Source organism: Solenopsis invicta, chromosome 4, assembly GCF_016802725.1.
Source record: "Solenopsis invicta isolate M01_SB chromosome 4, UNIL_Sinv_3.0, whole genome shotgun sequence".
NCBI classification, from domain to species: Eukaryota; Metazoa; Arthropoda; class Insecta; order Hymenoptera; family Formicidae; genus Solenopsis; species Solenopsis invicta.
Window position 1 is genome coordinate 27,606,734 of NC_052667.1, and position 20,266 is coordinate 27,626,999.

General features: G+C 38.3%; 4 protein-coding genes across 4 annotated transcripts; 1 reads left to right on the forward strand and 3 right to left on the reverse strand.

Moving 5' to 3' along the window:
• Positions 1-715: 715 nt before the first annotated feature.
• Positions 716-10,050, reverse strand: LOC105196370 (ATP-dependent RNA helicase bel). Its single transcript, XM_011162293.3, has 8 exons — positions 9,606-10,050; positions 8,923-9,004; positions 8,136-8,647; positions 7,588-8,060; positions 7,194-7,498; positions 6,780-7,079; positions 6,388-6,696; positions 716-6,258 (listed from the first exon to the last, which is right to left on the reverse strand). The coding sequence occupies exons 1-8, from the start codon at positions 9,648-9,650 to the stop codon at positions 6,158-6,160; spliced, it is 2,127 nt and encodes a 708-aa protein (XP_011160595.1). The 5' UTR covers positions 9,651-10,050; the 3' UTR covers positions 716-6,157.
• A 776-nt stretch (positions 10,051-10,826) lies between these two features.
• Positions 10,827-12,627, reverse strand: LOC105196372 (60S ribosomal protein L8). Its single transcript, XM_011162294.3, has 5 exons — positions 12,563-12,627; positions 12,138-12,287; positions 11,706-11,847; positions 11,263-11,576; positions 10,827-11,065 (listed from the first exon to the last, which is right to left on the reverse strand). The coding sequence occupies exons 2-5, from the start codon at positions 12,273-12,275 to the stop codon at positions 10,886-10,888; spliced, it is 774 nt and encodes a 257-aa protein (XP_011160596.1). The 5' UTR covers positions 12,276-12,287; positions 12,563-12,627; the 3' UTR covers positions 10,827-10,885.
• A 526-nt stretch (positions 12,628-13,153) lies between these two features.
• On the forward strand, positions 13,154-16,660 carry LOC105196374 (cocaine esterase). Its single transcript, XM_011162296.3, has 7 exons — positions 13,154-13,449; positions 14,397-14,682; positions 14,767-14,952; positions 15,026-15,305; positions 15,383-15,858; positions 15,939-16,218; positions 16,292-16,660. Exons 1-7 carry the CDS (start codon positions 13,192-13,194, stop codon positions 16,581-16,583), a joined length of 2,058 nt encoding a protein of 685 aa, XP_011160598.1. The 5' UTR covers positions 13,154-13,191; the 3' UTR covers positions 16,584-16,660.
• Positions 16,599-20,050, reverse strand: LOC105196373 (proline-, glutamic acid- and leucine-rich protein 1). The gene is made up of 8 exons (XM_011162295.3): positions 19,659-20,050; positions 19,171-19,563; positions 18,711-19,057; positions 18,440-18,619; positions 18,092-18,353; positions 17,658-17,861; positions 17,298-17,590; positions 16,599-17,228 (listed from the first exon to the last, which is right to left on the reverse strand). The coding sequence occupies exons 1-8, from the start codon at positions 19,770-19,772 to the stop codon at positions 16,649-16,651; spliced, it is 2,373 nt and encodes a 790-aa protein (XP_011160597.1). The 5' UTR covers positions 19,773-20,050; the 3' UTR covers positions 16,599-16,648.
• Between the last annotated feature and the right edge of the window lie 216 nt (positions 20,051-20,266).

A 20,266-nucleotide genomic window follows, 5' to 3' on the forward strand; every position in this document is an offset into this window, starting at 1 on the left:
GGAAAGTCAGTCCGCGAGAAGCGGGATCACCTCGTGAAGAATAAGTTAATCAATAGAATTGCTTAAAGCAAAATTTCTGAAATATTGTGTTGTATTATTGATCAATTAATCATCAATTTAATAGCACGCGCAATTTCTAATATAAATAATATTATCAAGATTATTCGTTACTAAGAATAAACGATTAATTATACTGACCACCTTAACAAAGTACGAATATTACCGTGATTTGATAATCCAGTCACTTTAAAACAGATAAATCACGCTTCTCTCTCGCGACGCATGTCATTTTATAAAAAGATATAATATCTATATTTAGTTATAAAGATAAGCGGCTCAGACAACCACCACGTATATTTCAATATTCTGAAAATTAATCAGAGAAAATTAAAATTTCCAAATACAAGATTCCATGTATAATATCAATTTTTGCTAAAGAATAATCAAATTCACAAGGAAAGATTCCTAATTCAGAAATTTAAAAAATTATGAAATTTTGATAATACACAGAATACATTCTCACATGTAGAAAACACGTTCTGCTATCCAAATTCCCTGAAGGATATTTTCATCAAGATGCTTTATATTTTTTAAACAATTGATAAATTGATACAGCAAGAAGGGTGTGCAAGATGTAAAGGGCAAGAATGCTCTTCTCGATACGCAAGGATATTGAAGGACACAGGTAAAAGTGACAAAAGAGAATATGCCTTGATCCTTTTATAATCTTTATTATATTCATTTTTGTAGAAGTCTCCTGTCACTTTCTCTTCCTTCTCTTCGCATAATACTATAAATAAACGGAAAAATTCACCGAATAAAAGAACATCGAATTAATATGTGATCGTCCCGTATGAGGTATTTTGTAACAATATTGACACTCTACATCAATTCTTCACGAGCATACGTTATATATGCCTACGCACGCAAGAAGTGTACGTGTTACGGAAGAGCATCTAGAACGCCGAAGAAAGTAGGGAAAGGAGGAATCGAAGAAATGGAGGAAGAAAAAGAAAAGAGAAACGCGCACAGGGAGATTTATTGCTAATGAAGAATAAATATACGACGCATGCTGATGAACCCTTTCCTCCTTCCTCTTTGATCAATCTCTCCTCTCCCCTTTCCGTTTTAGAGACACTCTTCTTTTATGAAATTTATCCAATGCACATATATGTGTATATATACGTACATAAACATAAAGTATATACGTACATATACACATACATATTATGGTTCATCGGAACAGTCGCTTTTCTTTGTTCGCATATCCGGTTTCGCTTCTATATTATTATAGCGCGTGTAAATGTGCAAATTATTAAATAAGAGACCGACAGAATGGTACGTTTACCGTTCCGTTAAAGACACCTCTCCCGCTCGAATATGCGAGTGAAGTGATTAGTAGTATCATTACGGTTACAAGTTTAAATAACGACGCGAGGAGCGTCGCACGAGCGCTCGCATGTCGCTCACCCCTTCGCTGCACGCGGTGAGATGAATTTTTTTTTCCCCTCGCACTCTCCCCGATTACATGCGCACGACGTACGTCCTCGGTACCAAATTGAAAAACGCTCGGAACAAGTTAGAAGACATTTCTTTTGCCATCCCACTTCTCTCTGGCTGGTGCACCTTCCGGAGGAACGGGCACGCGCCCTTATATTTTTTATTATTTTTTTTTTTCTTCTCGTCCGCACTCTCCTCTCCGAGGGATCGCAAAAGTGCGAGAGAACGGTACGCACGCCCGTTCCTCCTATCTCGACAGACGTCGTCGGGAATCGCCCGATCAACGAGCAGCGCGTGCGCGCACGCTTAATGTAAAATAATAAAAAATACAAGACTACTCGCACGTGAACGATTTTCGCCGCGACTTGTCGGCGTCATTATTATTACAATCGCGCATTCGCGTTTTACATTTCATACGATGTGTAATGTGTTCCTTTGCGGAATTTCCTTTTCCCCCTCGGTAATGATTGCAGTCACAGTCCAACGTCGCTTTTTTATCTCCTTTTTTTTATTTTCCCCCCCTTTCCCCTTGCTTGTTTATTTGATGCCTGGTAGCCCCTCTCTTTCTTTCTTTCGTTCTCCTTCTCTCGTTTCCCTTCCTCTCCACTCATCTTTTCCTCGCTCTTCCTCGCACTATACTCTTTAAATTAATCTTTCGTCTGATCGTATATTCCGTTCTTTATATTTGTATCCGTAAAGTGTTTTTTTTTTTCCCTAAGGCTGCTCGTCCGATATACTTCAGAGGACCAAACATGAGACGAAAAGTACATGTACAGTACAAAAGATACATTTACTGTTTACCTTTCGAAACGTAGAAAATAAATACTAAATCGATCAATAAATAATATAATCGCGGTTATATCGCTCCCCCTACTTCTCCTAAGTATGCTAATACGCTATAAAAAAAAAAAAAAAAAAATAGTACCGTACGTTTAATTTACACATATGTCAGTTCGCTACACGGTTGACATTTGACTATCTTGCAGGAACGTTCGACGTCATGTGTGTCTCGGATTTACAAGAAATACAAAAGCGAAAGTTTTTCTCTTTCTCTCTCTCTCTCTTTCTGCTAATCGGTGATCGATACCGATCGTGGACGTTATCATGTTGAAGAAAAAAATAACAAAACTAGGAGATAACAGTTGTGGAAGCGGTGTGTCCCTTACTATCACCGCCGCGCTTGAAATACGCTCTGGCCACCATGTAAGTTGTAAACGAAAAAAAGTATCGTTTCGAAATGCATATGACTGATTAAAATCGCGTAACACGCGATCGACGTGTCACGAATGCCTAACGCATCATAGTACAGTTGAACTTTAACCCTTGGATGCGTGGCCTCCTAATGGGAAAAATTTTAAATCGAATACCGACGAAAGACAGCACGGTATCTCCCTCTTTCTCTCGCAAAAATTACCTAGAAGAAAGAAAAGGTCTCACAAAGTCCCAGTTTTACTCTTCTTGCATCCAAGAGCCGATGATTAAGTATTATATCGCGTACGTTAAATTCGATCCGTTACGTTAATCTGCCTTTGTTCGCAGATCAATTTTCTCCCGTGGAATCGGAACTCTATCGATACCTTTTCCTTCGTCACTTTTTTATAAAATAATATAAAATAAAATAGGAAAGGAGACGCAAGAAGCCTGCGTATGTAACATCAGTCTCGGAACCGATGCGCAAGGTTTTCCTTACGAAATGGAAATACGCGCGATACATGCGAGATATCGGCACGGCGTAAAAAATCCACGTTTCACAGTGGCAGAATCAAAATTGGAACTGTCGCTGTATAGCGAATTATCCGCCGACATGGAAAAGTGTCGCCGTCCGCGAAAGGATTCTCCTGTAAGTAACGTTCTTGGGAGGACCTCCGAGAGCTGACGTAATATAGCCTCGATGACGAGAATCGTATTAAAAATTTGAGAACACTCGCACCCAACGGTCGGAAGCCAACGAATGTTTTACCTCGTTAAACGCTACCCCACCCCTTGAATGCTTCTAGATGAAATAATTATCGATCCCTCTCTAGTAAAAAAGAGGCATTCACACCTTGGTCCACGGTCACACGGCATACGATTCACGCACGCGAATTGCACTATTAAATCTAGTAATATAACAGGTATAAGTATGACATGTCTAAAAATCCTGTCGGTTGTGACGCAAATCGAATTTGTACTTTTTCCCCTCACGTAGTTAGATTAGATAGACAAGAACCTGACGTTTAGCACAAAACGATATTCGACATCCTACAAAGCCCTATCAACACCATCATTCAACCGGTAAATGACTCGCGAGCTCGCGTCATCTATATATCGTTAATGCGCGTTACTTTAAGCAGAAACAATGCCCTAGAAAGGTCCTCCAGGACCACAAGAGCCTAGCGTTCAGCCCTCCCCGATCGGACAACAGCCACGTTGTCTTGTGTGTGTTAACTGTTAACGACTTAATATTCTTGTTCTCAGCTCAAATAAACTGAGCTAGTTATCCTTCCCGACATTCAATACCGATTATTTAATACACATTTATTGTATTTGTTATTCCGTTAATTGTTCGTTTATCAATTCGCATGGAAATTGAATGTCACAAGATCGTTCGATATCACAGTCGTTTTTCAATTATTTTAGTGTTATGTATATATATAACGCGCGTATTATACTGATAAATACAGCTAGAAAATAATATGAGTGCGCCCCGTGTGTCTCCCTCAAGAGGCTTATGCTGCTTTCTTTTTTCCCCCCTACCCTTTTTGTTTTCTTAATGAAGATAGAACCCACTATATCAATGCAAAAGCATCTCTTCTCCCTCTCTGCTCTTTGTTTTAATACCCCTCTGTAACTGCAACCGTATTTTTTTTAACCCGTCTCAACATAATTTATCTTCCATATGAGCACTCACACATTCGCATTCGGTATTGCAGACTAAGATTTTTTTTTGTAAAGCGCCATATTAATTTCGCAGGGCAACGTCTCCGTTACATTTAGAAATGCTACTAGAGAAGCACGCTTCTACGTGGGATCAACGCAGTTCCATCTATAGAACTACTCAAGCTCAGGTACATATAAACATTTGTATATACCTGCTCTTTCCACTAAAGCATATCTAACCACGTTTGTATACAGTGAAACCTCCACATATTCATTACAGATATTTCCTTCGTTATCTAGAGTGAGCGTTTATGATGTGGAAAAGAGACAGTGCAAGATCACAAATTTCACATTAAAAAGAGATAGTTTTTTAAACAAAAATTATTACGTGAAAACTTTTTCTTTTACATTGATATTATATAATCGCTTTATATATCGAGGTCTCACTGTAATGGCCAAAGCTATATGAGAATAATGCTAGTGGCACATAGGAAAACGTAAGCAATCAGTAAGCAAATCAGCCACAGTTGAAAACTTAAGCAGTAGCAAATCAAATACATGTTGATTTTCTTACTACTACTTATGTTCTACTGCTTAACTTTTTCTATGTGCTCTTAGCCTAACTTATGAAAATAATTGCCGGCTGTAAATCGAATAAACGCCGTCTTGAAATTTTCTAAATTATCGTGTATATCAGGCTATAACAAAAATGTGAGATTTCTAAAGGTATCTTAAGACGTAGCCTGTGTTGCCATTCTTTTTTGCTTTTTCAATATCAAAACCGTCGATCCCCGAAAAATTCACGTGGCTTAGGTAAACCATATAATATTGCCGGCGCAATATCATCTCTCTCTCTGGGGACGGCAAAACAACAAAGTACCATTCGTCGCTGAACTACAGCAAATTAAAGAAAAAATAATAATAAGGAATCATCGTGTAATCTATGGCGACGGTAATTTGGCGTATCCTAGGCGTATCGATAAACGTGCATGTGTATAAAGAATTGTGCTATCCACTTTAACGAAACTGCACGGACTTTTACTGGCCATTATGGTAGCAAAGGCAATAAAATACTTGTGCATTAAAATGTTTTGTAAACAGTCAAATGCATTTAAACGTTTTAATTACCGAAGATACGCCCACCGTACCCCCTATAAAAGAGAAAAAAATGTAAATAATGAAGTTACGATGAGCCCCATAGTCTCGACAGGAGTTCTAAAAAATTTTACTAAGTTTCTTCAGCTACTGTGTTACATCGTTATTCCCTTCGAAACAGAGCTTAACGATTTTACCGATTTGATTCGTTAGTGGTTATACTACTTGTGTTTCTCAGCACGCACGGCAACGAAATGTTGGATGGATCTCTAACTAATAAGTGTTGAACAAATCCTATTTACGATACTCGCACTTTTTATGGTGAGATCATTCACATTTGAAATATTCTCCGGCGATCCACCGGCGCGAATACTAAATTGCACGCAGGATTTGTCAATGTCGCTCTCACGAACAAATGTATAATAGTGGAATTTTAAACATAAGTATTCTTTTTCTGGCTTCTCTCATCCAAAAAAAAAAATTCTGAGTGCACAGGCAGTCAGCGAACACGTGAATACGTATTATACGTGAAACTGTCCGTAACTCTGCGCATGTGTACATGTATACGCGCGCAAAACACGTGCGTGTAGTGTCAGACATAATAATGTCGTGTTTCTTCCTTACATATAATTGAATTTGCGTGTAGAGTAATAATAATAATGATGATAGAAGTAGAAATAGAGAAATATGGAAATAATCGCGTCTACTTGTCCCATCCTCCCCACCAGTCAGGACCACTGTTGCCATTATTAGTGGAATTATTGTACGATGAATTAGTATAGTTACCTCCGTAACTTGAATAACCTATAACAAAAAAAAACAAAAAAAACAAAATGCATGAACAATATTGTAATCATATTATTTATAATTTTTTTAATTAAAATATTTTGTTAGTATTAGTAATATTTTGTTGATGGCAATCATTTCATTTACCTCCGTAACCACCAGGTCTAGAGGGCCCATTACTACGACCAGGTCCAGAACTGGATTGTTGACGATAATCTCTTGCACCAAAGCCGCCGCCAGTAAAGCGTCCCTTGGTGCCGCTACCACCACCACCACCGCCACCGCCGCCGCCGCCACCGCCGCCACCTGGTCGTCGAGATCCACCTCCAGAATATCTCGCTTCGGTATACATGTCGTCCAACCAAGATGGAAGTTCCTGATTGGCTTCGATAAGCAGAGATACCAAGTCGCGTACGAGATTATGATTCTTATGATTGAAGAATGATGTAGCCAGACCTGTGAATTGCAAAACGAGATGTAACATGTCTATTTTTGTGAATGATTCTAAATAATTGCGATAACTTCAAAATGAAACAAACCTAAATTGCCCATACGACCGGTACGACCGATGCGATGAACGTATTCCTCAACGTCGCCAGGCAAATCAAAATTAATGACATGTTTAACATGCGGTATGTCAAGACCACGCGCCGCCACTGCGGTAGCGACCAGAATCGGCGCTTTGCCCGCGCGGAAGCGACGCAACGCGTCCTCTCGCTCGCGTTGAGTTCTATCGCCGTGAATGCTAGTAACCGGGTATCCCATTGAGGCCAAATATTCTTCGAGCATGTCGGCACCTTTTTTAGTCTCCACGAACACTAGGGTGAGTGACTCAGCAGCTGTGTAATACAAATGTAACGCATTAATATTTTTTTACTATATTAAACCAATTATGAATTATTACAATTAAAAATTTGATGTTAATTCGAGTTTAATTCGGTACTGCAACTTACTAGGATCTGAGAAGTTGCTAGCCTGCAACAAATCAAGCAGGTATGAACGCTTGTCATGTTCCTCTACCCATACAATCTTCTGTGTAATATTTTCGGAAGTCGATCCCACACGACCGACTGCCAAGAAGATGTAGTTGCTGAGAAAATCTCTGGCTAACATTTGAATCTCTTTCGGGAAAGTAGCAGAGAACATGAGAGTCTGTCTCTCTCCAGTCGGTGGCATATTATCCTCTTGGACAATGCGTCTTATCTGCGGCTCGAAACCCATATCCAACATGCGATCCGCTTCATCCAGTACCAAGAATCTGAAGTATAAATGATTAATAAATAGATACAATCGTGCCACTTTAAGTTAATCGTTACTGTGTATTGTTAATCGTTAATGCGAACGTACCGGCAATTATGTAAGCCAATTTTACCACGTCCCAGCATGTCTACCAGACGTCCAGGCGTCGCTACAAGTAGATGGCAGCCGCGATCCAACTCGCGCATTTGATCTACTATGTTCGAACCACCGTACACGACCGCGGGACGCATACGCGATCGGTATGCGAACTTCCGTGCTTCGTCGTATATCTGTGTAGCAAGTTCTCTCGTGGGAGCCAACACTAGACCCAACGGATACTGCTTACGTCTACTGGAGGAGTTCGCTTGCGGTGGTGGCGGTCGCGGCCCGCTCTCATAAATCTGATTCAGTATTGGCACTAGGAAGGCCGCTGTTTTACCGGACCCAGTTTGAGCGCAGGCCATCACGTCACGGCGTTCGATGATGATTGGTATCGCGTACTTTTGTACCGGTGTAGGCTTGTCATATCCTGCCAAGGCGATGCTATTCTTTATTATCTCTGTCAGCTTAACCTCGTCAAACTGAAAAATTAGAAAGCAGATTAGACAACGAGAAGAGATATATTAACTCTGAAGTCCAGAATATGTATCACTCACAGATGTGATGTGTGGTGGTATGACCTCTCCAGTAGCCTCAACTGGGATATCCTCATATTTGCTAAAATTGATCCCAGTATTGCCAGAACCAAACAGCTCCAGCTCCAATCGCTCGTCCCTGGCAGTGGGGATCGTCCAGTCGACTTCGCCTCTGCCTCGGCCGCCTCTGTCGTCGCCCCATCTTCCGCCGCCCATTCTGTCATTTCTAGTGTCTTGCCAGCGATCATTTCTAATAGGCTCCTGCCAGCGATCGTTGCCGCTAATTGGTCGATCGCGCTCGGAATTGGAGTATCTGAAATCTCTTCCATTTTCCTGACTGCGTCTACTGCGCCCACCGAAGCTCCCGAAGTTCGCGAAATCGATGTCGCGAGGACTTCGCGAGTCTCGATAACCGCCCCTGCCCCTATCTCGATCACGGTCCCTCTCATGGTCGCGATCGCGATCTCCTCCTCTATCTCGGTCACTAAATGATCTCGAGTTGGAAGAGTAATTTAAATCCAAGGGTGGGTTACCTGTCAAAGAAAAAATTCAGCATTTATATACCTGTAACATTTTCCTCGCTTAATGAAACAGTTTTTAATTCTGTAAGCTAAGATCAAGACAGTCGACTGGCCCAGTATATATGCTCATCAGTCCTGACGTGTCACAATCTGTCACGCCATGTACCATTATAATACTCCACCAAAGAATTGCAGGCAGTAACGAGCAATGAATTTTTAACAAAGAGAATTTCTCCATAATTCAGCCTAGGTATAAATTAGCAACCTGACAAAATTCGTATACTCACTCGCAGCTTTATGACGAAGATGCGGTGGAACGTAGCGGCCCCCACTTGGTTGGCGGGAGCCCTGCAAGTCCAGACCAGCTAGCTGAGGGAGACAGAAAGAAAGCTCAGGTTAAATATGCGCTTGTATCGCGAGTCGCAAACCGCGTGGCATTCACGCGAATAAAGTCATTATCATTCGATTCAACGATGAGTCATCTCATCGTAATCAGGGTTCCGTGAAAATCCGACTTGTACGGGAGCTACTGCTGCTCCTTCCTTCCGCTCCGCGCGCACAATCCCGGGAGTAAGCGCAAGAGAGGGAAAGAGAGAGAGAAAGAGAGAAGGGGGAGAGCGAGCGCGTCGCGACACGAGGCATGCCGTTCCCGGAATCGCTTGCCGCCATTATACGTAGCGTACGTCACGATCTGGCCGACGAGTGACGACGGCCCATGATGCTCTCACTCTATCTCTCTCTCTCTCCCTCTCTCTTCGATCGAATAAAGGAAATTCCCGTCGAAGCTTTTTTCAACGAGACCAAGTGTCCGCAGCGAGGATTCCTAGAGGGCAAAATCCTTGGAGATTGGGAACGTGTCAAAAGATGCGAAAGTCAAAAGGAGAGAGTGTGGGAGGAAGAAAAAATTCGCGGGACGCTTCGCCCAAGAACAATGCCCGCAGTCCTTTCTCTCGACCCTTTTTTCCCTTACCTGCTGCTCTAGACCTGATCCATTCTGGTTGGCTGCATTACTCATATTACTCCGCCTCGGTGCGTAGGTTTCGCTCTGTCGCTTGAAGCCCTTTTAGCTCTTCTCTCTTTCTCTCTCGCTCTCACACACACACACTTCTAGCCGAAAAAATTCTCAACGCGTCCCAACGCGCTATCTCTGTCTCTCTCTATCTCTTTCCCTCTTGGTCTCTTTGTCGACTCGCGGACTGATATTAACGCCTCGTCAGGCGGTTAGCCTCGCTATTCTCGCGATTCGCGGATCAAGCCTTTATCAGTTTATCCAAGAACGGCGCGTGTCGATTGAGTCTCTCTCTGAACACGATACGGAGCAATCCCGGAGGCAACTGGCGTGACTGCTAGGAAAGCGCGAGAGGCCCCTGGCCGCACTCGACGTTGACGCAACAAAAATGGCCGAGAGCTCGAACTACGAAAATGGTGGCGGTTCAACTTCCGCCGGATGTCAGAGGCGACGAAACGCGGCAGATTGCGGAAAGGGAGAACGGCCCCCCCTCTCGTTCAACCAACAAATCAAAAAAGAAAAAATGCAACGTGTGCAGGAATTCAAAATTAATTCTAAGAATATCGTATATTGCTAGTCGTAGCACGAGACGATACAGCAAATCGAAGGCTGGTAAAGACGATCGAGTTATCGAATGTTCTCGACAGTTTGAAATTTGCGAGGACACTTTTTTACTTTATGTAAAAATTAAAATCTTTTGCATAAGTAGATAAAAACACTACCAACTTGTCTTTTAATTTATTTTCGAACATGAGAGATTATGTTACTCAATTAAATAGTGAAGTTCGATTTGCATCTCTTCTCACTTCAACTTTAATTTTTGGTTCTGCAATTACCCTTATCAAAGTTTTTATAAGCGTGAGTCACAGGTCTCTAAATAGGTGTTCTGCTTTCAAGAATTTTAATCAGAAGAGAGATTTCTACCAATTTTTCTTCACTATGTGATGGGCATCTATAATTCAGCTATTAGACAATTGTAACAAAAGACGCAACAGAAAATTTTATTAAATGTAACTCCAACAGACAAAATCAGTTTTTTAGTTAAATTTCTAAACAAAAAGAGATTATGCCACCCAATTAAATGTAGGTGCACGAAAGGTTTGCGTCTTCTCTTACTTCAACTTTTGGCTCAGCTGAAATCGCCTAAAATACCTGATTAGAATTTGTATGAGTATATCGAATGCAGTTTCGTAAATATTTTCTTTTATTATACAACATGTGACGAAATATCAGCGTTTAATCTAATCGTCCTTCTTCGTGTCGGTCTTGCCTCCTCTAATTCTGCCGGTACGACGAGCAGCAATGAGACCGATCTTGCGACCAGCACTGGTGCCACGCTTGACAGTAGACGCCTTACCAATGTGTTGATGGTTACCACCTCCGTGAGGATGCTCCACGGGATTCATGGCAACACCACGAACCTAGAAAAAGTTTCAAACGTTTCAAATACAAGAAAGCATCGCAAGCTCAGTATGAAAAAATTTCATATGTAATCAGTTAAAAAATAAAATTTCCACATGAAATTTTTCAGGTTTCAAATGTCTTAATTACCATCATTATGAGAAAATTTAATTTTCTGTATCGTGCAGCAACGAGACATGAAAATCTGAAGTCATACCTTAGGCCAGCAGTTCCTCTTCGCCTTGTACTTGTGATAAGCTCTACCAGCTTTAAGTATAGGCTTGTCTATACGTCCACCACCGGCGACAATCCCGACCATTGCTCTGTTGTTGGAGGGAATGACTTTCTTCGCGCCAGATGGTAACTTAACCCTAGTCTTCTTGGTATCAGGATTGTGTGTAATTACAGTGGCGTAATTGCCAGAGGCTCTAGCCAATCGCCCCCTGTCACCAGTCTTCTCTTCCAAATTGCAGACGATCGTACCTTCCGGCATCATACCCACTGGCATCACATTTCCAATCTGGAGATTAGCTAAAAAAAATTAAAAACGTTATATAAATTATGTAATAAATCTTGAAGTTAATTGTTTTAGATGAAACATCATTGATTTTAAATTGCTTTATTCAATATTATTCATATAAAAATTATCAGTGAACGTACCTTTCTTGCCACAGTACAAGAATTGACCAGTGTACATTCCCTCTGGCGCGATAAATAATTCTTTACGTGTTTTGAATTTGTAAGGATCCCGGAAATGTACCAATGCTAATGGCGCGCCGCGACCAGGATCGTGGATGATGTCCTAAACAAGAAAGAAAACAGACTTCAAATGTATTTGTTAAATTGATTAAGAACAGCTTTACATAATATGAAAAATATCCTCAGAAAGAGCCTCTAATTTAACGTCATCTAATCTATCAGACGTAGGTATATTTGAGATCATCATAAATGTAAGATCAAAACTGTGAAGATTTAGAGCAAACTGGAGTAAATTCAATAAACCTTATAAAAGTTCCCCTGAATATTGCTCTGAATTATACAACTGTGCTAATCGCAATATCGTGGTAAGTAAATTAAAAAGTTGTTGCTAACCTTCACGACACCCTTGATGAACCCATGCCTCTCGGAGAAGTCCAGAGATCGAAGCTTTGGCGCTCCCTTCCTCCTCTTGGTGTGGGATGCGAAAACGGATCCCGCACCTTTACGCTGCGCACGAATTACTCGACCCATGGCTCAAAAAACCTGAAAAGAAATCACGGTAACATGTGTCTCGGTACGAAGGCACTCACCAACATCACACTCGTCACGCTGTGTATGTTTCGACTGGCGCATCTTAACCTTAATCGGTATCGCTCGAGATTGCGAATACAATATTTCTCGACTTGCGAAAATATAAAGATATCTCACGCACGGAAAACAGAGAGCACATAATCGTGATGTTCTTTCAACGGATTTATCTCGAGCGTGGCAGATTAAAAGGGATAATATGCGCCAGCAAAACCGCACTCAATAAGTACCAGAGGAGCCGACATGAAATAGAGGAAGGCGAAAACGGAAGTCGACCGTGATTGACGAATCACAGTGCTTTCTTTGATTCACGTATTCGCCCGCCAAAAAGACGTCTAATTCAAATTCATTGCTTGCAAGCAAAACATTCGAGCAAATAATTCATGCATTGTACTTATACATTTCTGTGATGTTTTAACAAATTAAAGGAACAAATTATTTGTCAATTAATAAACGTAAATAACTCTTTAAGTCTACATCTGCAAAGAAATTTTCTTCAGAAAAAATTCAATGTTCTTAATCGTATACTTTAAATTAATGTTAAATTTTAATTATAATTGTATCATAAATCTTATTATAAAATTTTGTAAGGTCTTGCAATTTACTTTTTTAAAAGAAAGAAGATTGTAATTTTATATTATAATTATACACAAGCGCTCTCTTTCTTTCTAATAAAACTTCAATTTTAGCTTTGTTAAAAAAAAACTGCTAAAAATTGCAATGCAATGACTTATAAATTAATTTTTGCAGCAAATCCGCAAATTCGATAAAGAACGATGTGTTACATCCCCACCAGTTCGTTTATGCCAAACGACGAGAGACCAGCGATAATTCTTTTATTTCTACGCGTGTCTTCGAAATGGATGGACGCGTCGTTTTGCTCATTGTCCTTTTATCTTACGCGTTAATAAATTTCGTAAACGCAGATGTGATTAGACGGAAGAGAATTGTTGGTGGTATTGCGGCCGTGAAGCCTCCCGAGGATGATCCAGTAGTTTTTGTGAATAGAAACGATCGACATGCACGTATTATCGGCATTCGCGATCCTGACAAAGGGTTCTATGTTTTTCGCGGAATCAGATTTGGACAGCCACCAGTCGGTCGAGCTAGATTCCAGGTAGATCTATACATAATTATAAAAAATATATTACTACAGTATATAATAATAACTTACAGATACACTTTGCTACAATAAAAAACCTTTGCACATTTGATATAATTAAAATTATTTTTTCTTAATCTTTATGCAGATATTATAAGATAAAATATTTATGACACAATTAAGTTTTAAGTTTTTTTTTTGTTTTTCTATCAATATTTTATTCAATGTATAACAATTTAGATTAGGAATTTAATAACTCAAATTTGAGAATCAAAATTTGGAAAGATAGCGATTAAATTATGAAGCCACATAATTTAATTTAATTAATATTTTTCATGTAATACAGGCGAATGTACACGTCGACTGTGTTACAACTCAATTAAACCGTTATATGAACTGTGGCATTAAAAAGGCATTACAATATATGCGATAATTAAATTCAATGACCTATAGGGTAAACCTGTGCGCGTCGCTTCAACGAGCAATGAGTAATAATAGCTGCCTTCCACATAGGAACAAAAGGCCGTGTTTCTTTTTTCGTTATATATTTTTTACATTATTATTAATCGATAACGCGATCAGGTTGAATGAAACATTTTATCTCTTAGTATATCCTGTCACAACTGGCAAATTTAATGAGCTTGATACACGTTATCAGCTCTACCCGAAAAATAAGAGGAAGCGTTGAAAAAAAAAAGATCATAAGACTTATTACAGAAACATTATTTAACAAGTATTAGTTTGTCAATCAAAGATAATCAATCAGTTATTAATATTAAATAAACATTTTTCTATACACTTTTTAAATACTTAACTACATATTTTTTCTTTATATTTTTGCACTGAAATACAAACTATCGTTAAATAATTTTAATAATTGCTATTAATACACTTGTCACCTCGACTGTTTTTTACGTTTTAAAGCTTCGTAAAAAAAATTAATAAAAAAAATTAATTTCCAGCGAGCCTCGCCCGTATATCTCGAAGGGGAATACAACGCCACTACGTGGGGGTCTCCTTGTCCTCAGCCCAGTCACAATGAAACTGGTAAAATAATTGGAAGCGAAGATTGCCTCTTTCTGAATATCTTCACTCCATCGCTTCCGGATTCCAGCAACGGTTATCCTGTCCTCGTATGGATTCACGGAGGTGGTTTTAGAAGAGGTTCAGCGTGTCAATACGAAATGAGACACCTGATTAGAAAGAAGCTGGTCGTCGTGTCTATCCAGTACAGATTAGGAACATTGGGTAATTAAGATACCTAAAAGGAAGATATAATGTTAATGTTGGATAGCAAGGAAGGAAGATAAACTCATTGAAACTCTGTTCCAGGATTTCTGAGTACAGGTACACAGGAAATGCCGGGAAACAACGGTATGCTCGACATGGTGCTGGCTATCGACTGGGTGAAGGATTACATACATTTCTTCGGTGGTGATCCGAACAAGACAATAGCCTTCGGTCACGGCACCGGCGCCAGTTCTGCTATGATGCTGGCGTTATCAAAATTTTGTGAAAGTAATCACGACGATTTATCACGCTGTAAACAAACGTATTATTATTCATCGCTGACAAATTATTGTTTCTGCAGATCGCTTCCACGGTTTGATCGCGATGTCTGGCTCCATTTTATCTCACTTCGCTATCGATAAGGATCCCTCTGCAACAGCTAGGCACATAGCACGTAAAAACGACTGTCCGACGAACGACATACGGAGAATGGTGGACTGTCTGCGAGAACTGCCGGTGGAAAAATTGATCAGCGTCGATTCCGAATTGGAAAACATTCGCACAACTGCCCGAGGCTTTGTCTCCGGCCTAGCCAATCTACTAGGACCTGGTCCCGTCATAGAAGGCTCTAACGACGGGAGGTAGCGCAAATTTATCGAGATTACAATTATTTAAAATTATTTTTAATCAATCAAACCTATTATCAATCATTTTAAAGGTCGCTTCCGAATTTCATGACCGCATCGCCAGAGGATTCTCTAAAACTTGGCAATTTTCCGTCTATACCGCTATTAACAGGAGTCATGAAGGATGAAACGGGAGGTGCCATTCTCGGTCAATATAAAGATGAAGTGCAAAACAAACTGCGCACGGTCCCAGATTATTTGACCAAAGACTTTATACCATATTTGCAAGGAACTATTCCAAATATGCAGAACGGATCGCGGTTTATCCCGCAAGCTTTTCGCAGCTATTTCGACACATTCCAAGGCGACGACACTTCGAATACCGTTGAGAAAGTCGCAGAAGCTTTGGGCGATTCTCTCTACAACGCTCCCGCTTTTCTGACTGTCGATCGCTGGTCTAAAAATGCAAAAGCATTTTTATACACCTTCGATCACAAAGGAAAAAGAAACTATGGCAAAGATTTTCTTACCGGACTACCAATTGTCGACGCTAAACGAGCCTTGGATGGTATATTTATAATAATTGATAAAATATATATCATGTTACTTCTTAAAAAATATTGATATAACTAACAATCTTGTTTATAGGCAATATGAATCATGGCGACGATCTAGGATTCATCTTTAATCGAAACACAATTACCGGCGAGAGAGTTAGAGATAGCAAAGAGCTAGACGAAGCGGATGAACGTGTAACTGATATTTTTACAGATATGATAGCAAATTTCGCAAGAAGTGGCACAATTAGCGTATCTCCTACAAGCTCGAATGACAGCGTATGGAGGCCAGATATAATTCCCACATTCTCCGGTGACACAAATTCCTTCGTCAGTATCACGACTTCTCCGAAAAGAATGAATAACTTTAGGTAACATTGCAAAGACCTTAAACATTAGTCGGTATCTGAAAACATTAAATTATTCACCATATTTTAACTCCAGATACTGTGAAATGGGATTGTGGACAGTTGTACCAGAACGATTACAATCATCGACATGCAGTCTGTACAAAGTACCTCTCCAATTAATAAACCAAGGTGCCAAAGAAACGATATCTGTAATTCAAAATCCTTTGGACAAGTTCAACAAATTTGTTCCCAAGTCTGGTCTCAATATCGCAAGCCAATCGACAGATCAGAATATCGAAAAACCGAAGAAAAATGATACAATGGATCGAAAAACAAATAGTAGATTACCAAAGGTACCTATACTGAAGGTACCATTCGCTGGTTAAGATATTTACAATACATTTTTACTTTATGTGTATTTTTATTGCAAAAGTATTTAAAATAAAAGCATTTAATCGTTTGACTTTACCTCGTCGTGAAACAAATTTAAAGAGTCTAGCACATCGTCGTCGAATTCTTCCGATACATTTCTATCTTGAGATGCCTTCTTTTGCGACGCTTTTTCACTGATTTTAGGACTTTCTTCTACTCTTTTCTCTTTTTTATCAGTGTACAATTCCAAATCTTCAGGTTGTTCATGTTGTTCTCTTGTATCAATATTCGTAGCTAATTCACAATCCATTTTACTTTCAGTAGCAATATTTACAATTGTATCTGGCTGACTTTGCTTCTCGGTTTGCGTTTTGTCTTGCTCTTGTGATACATTTTCAAGCTCTTCTTTTTCAATCTCCTCACATAAATTATCATTTGTCTGAGATTTATTTATATCGATGCTATTAGTCTCTTCTATATCGTTTTCATTCTGTACTATTTCAGTATATTGTGTCGCAATTATTTTTGGCCGCTTATATACAAATGCATCTGTAGCTTGAAGCTCTTCTTCAGCCCTACTTCTTTTATCTGACCTGCTAGTAGTAGCAACTTCTTCTATTTGATTTTCAGGAACAAGTTCATCAAACTGTTCAGGTTCTCTAAAAATTAATATATATTTCCGTAATCTAATATATAAATAAAGTTACTAACAATCTTAAAATATTTACTGCTGTCGAGGTAACTGTAAAGAAGGCGCAGCAGGATGAATAATTTTTTCCAACTCGGCAGATGAGAATTTTGCTTCTTGAGCAATACTTAAATCACTATCATATGCTGCCAAGCGTGATATTTCTAGATAGTATTGTATAGGAAATCTCAATGTGACATGTGGATTCATTTGTAAAGCCTTTAATACTTTAAATAGTTCCAAACGGCATACTTTGTGATCTTCATAAAAACTTTGTTTGGTAGAACCCAGATAAAGATCGTATAATAAGGGGATCACAATATTCTGCACGTTCTAAAATAAATTTTCAGTAAAGTTATGCAAATGCATCATTATAACAAAGCAAATTTAATGAACTTACCTTGTAAAACGTTTGTTTCAGCAGAACACTACCACTGAAAAGTATGTTCTGCAAAACAATAAGAGCCTGTTTGCATAAATCTGCATCTAGACGTCTGTTTTTAATAGAACTTTCGCCATTATTTAAAATTGCACTATTTTCATACTGACTGTTTTTGAAACGTTTCTTCGCCCGTTTAGATAAGTGCTGCGTTTTTGGTTGCACCTAAAATAGAATGCTTTTCTATTAAATAGCTTCTAATTGATATATAAGCAAAATAAAGTTTATTTCAATTAATGAATAATGTTAAATAAATTTTCATAGTTCAGTATAATTAATGTACAAAATTAGATTAAAAATTGCAATTATGAAATAATAAAACCAGTTTAAAAAATGTATAATTATTAAATTTATAATTAAAGATATTATTTAATAAATAATTATCTAAAACTTACGAATGATATACATTCTCGTTCTGGTGTTATATCCTTCAATATGCATTTAACACATTCATTTGCAATTGTCTCTATTCCCGATAATGAATTCGTATTAATTAGCCATGACGAGAAACATTTATACGTGTATATCCTAACATTTCTAAAAGGTTTACTGTCACTAAATGTCGTTTGATTTTCTGAAATAACACTTGTCCATTGCAACATTTGTTGAAACAACTGTAATATAGTTATCCCATATGGTACTAATTCCTGAGCAAATCTGAAATATATATTACATGATACTATATTATATATGATTACTTGATTGAATATATATATTTGATCAAAACTTATGCATATATATACCTATTTATAAATGTATCCAAAACTGTAAGTAAACTAATATGTAATTTTGGTAAAATCATATATAGCATCTGTTCTTTAAAAGTAGTTTTATTTTTCAAATTTAATGGCGTTATCGCCAATCCTCGACACAAAACTCCTAGAATATCGTGAGGTAGAACAGAAGTTCTTACTTCGTAGCCTCTGCAATTTTAAATTAAGTATATATTTTAAAATCCTAAGGGACACACATATTATTTAATAAATATAAGATTAATAGATTTAAAATCAGTACCGTAACATTGAGGAGAGATATATGCACAGATTTATAAATCTCTGTTTCTGGCCATTATAGTATTGTACCGCATCTTTATTGGAAATGGATGGTAATTCTAATTGATCCCAGATGTCTACACTCTCTAACTCTATTAATCCAGAGAACAATTCGTCCATTATAGTATGTAAGTTATTACAAAGCAACACTTCGTTGTATGTTGTTGCAGTATAAATAGATTTAGATGGTGGTGGTTTAAATGAGCGTTCTGTTGCTTTGGCTAAAAGAACATAACATCTCGCACTAGCATTAACTAAATTATCTTGTGGGGAATCAATTTGTAGTAGTATTGTTTTCTTAATCAATTCCTAAAAACATTAAAATAATTAGTTATTGAGTAGTGTATAATTTCTCATTTTGATTAAGCTTAATACACAATGTAAAATATTTATCTTGTAAAGTAAGCTTTTATCCATATTACCTTAAATCTCTCACAAACTTCAGGATAATGATAAAGTAGAACAGCCAGCAAATAATAGACTGCACCACATTTCGCGTTTGGTTGTAGTGAGCTGAGAATATTTATAAGCTGTTTCACATGTTGCATGGAGATCTGTTTGTGCAATTCTGGGATTTCCTTGCATCGCTCGACCAAAATTCCCAACACCTTACATGCCAGTATCAAATCTCGCGCGTGGGTGTGCACGTTTTCTAATACTTTAGTGGCATGAATAATCCAAAATAAACCGTATTTGGAAAAGGTATCTTTGGAACATGTGGGCAAGATATTGTCCAGGATAGGCAGAAAATCGCAATTTGACTGATTTATACGAGAATTGACACTTTTTACAAAAGCATTTTGCACAGTATCGACCTGAAATGTAAACGTGAATAACGCGTTATGCGAAACAATGCGACAAGCGTACGAAAAACTTAAAAGTAACTTGAAAAAAAAAATTTGCTCCGCACCTCGTGGCTATCAAACGGCACGTCGCTATTATTGATCATCAAATCGTGTACCAACGATTCGAATTCCTTCGAATTCACATCAAAGGAATTCACTAAACTGGTTATCGATGCCATTAATATTTATTACTATTGTTTTATTTATAAAAAGCGTAAATGTTCTAGAAACAAAATTGGCCTCGACCTGTTGAGGTTATATTGAGGTTAGGAAAATTCGTACAGCAACACTGAGTAGCTTTTTTTTAAACTGAATGTTTCTAACTAAAAAAATTATATAACACATCTACACATTTTTTTATTAAATTGCTTATATGAATATCAAGTTCGTATATAAACATACACAACTAAATCACATTTCATACAACCACGTGTAACAGAACATGGCTAGATGTTTCGATAAGTCAAAAATGATTAATCGAATCGATATAGGGTAGGAAGACAATTTTACTCATATTTTAATTCATTTACATTTTTTTATTGTTAGAAATGATTATAATCTGAAACGTGTCTTAAATATAATAATAATTTGCATTGTAATATGAAAAATGAACGAAAAGTTAAGATCGAGATCAATCGAAATATTCGAGATCGACAGTATCGATCTTGGCGCG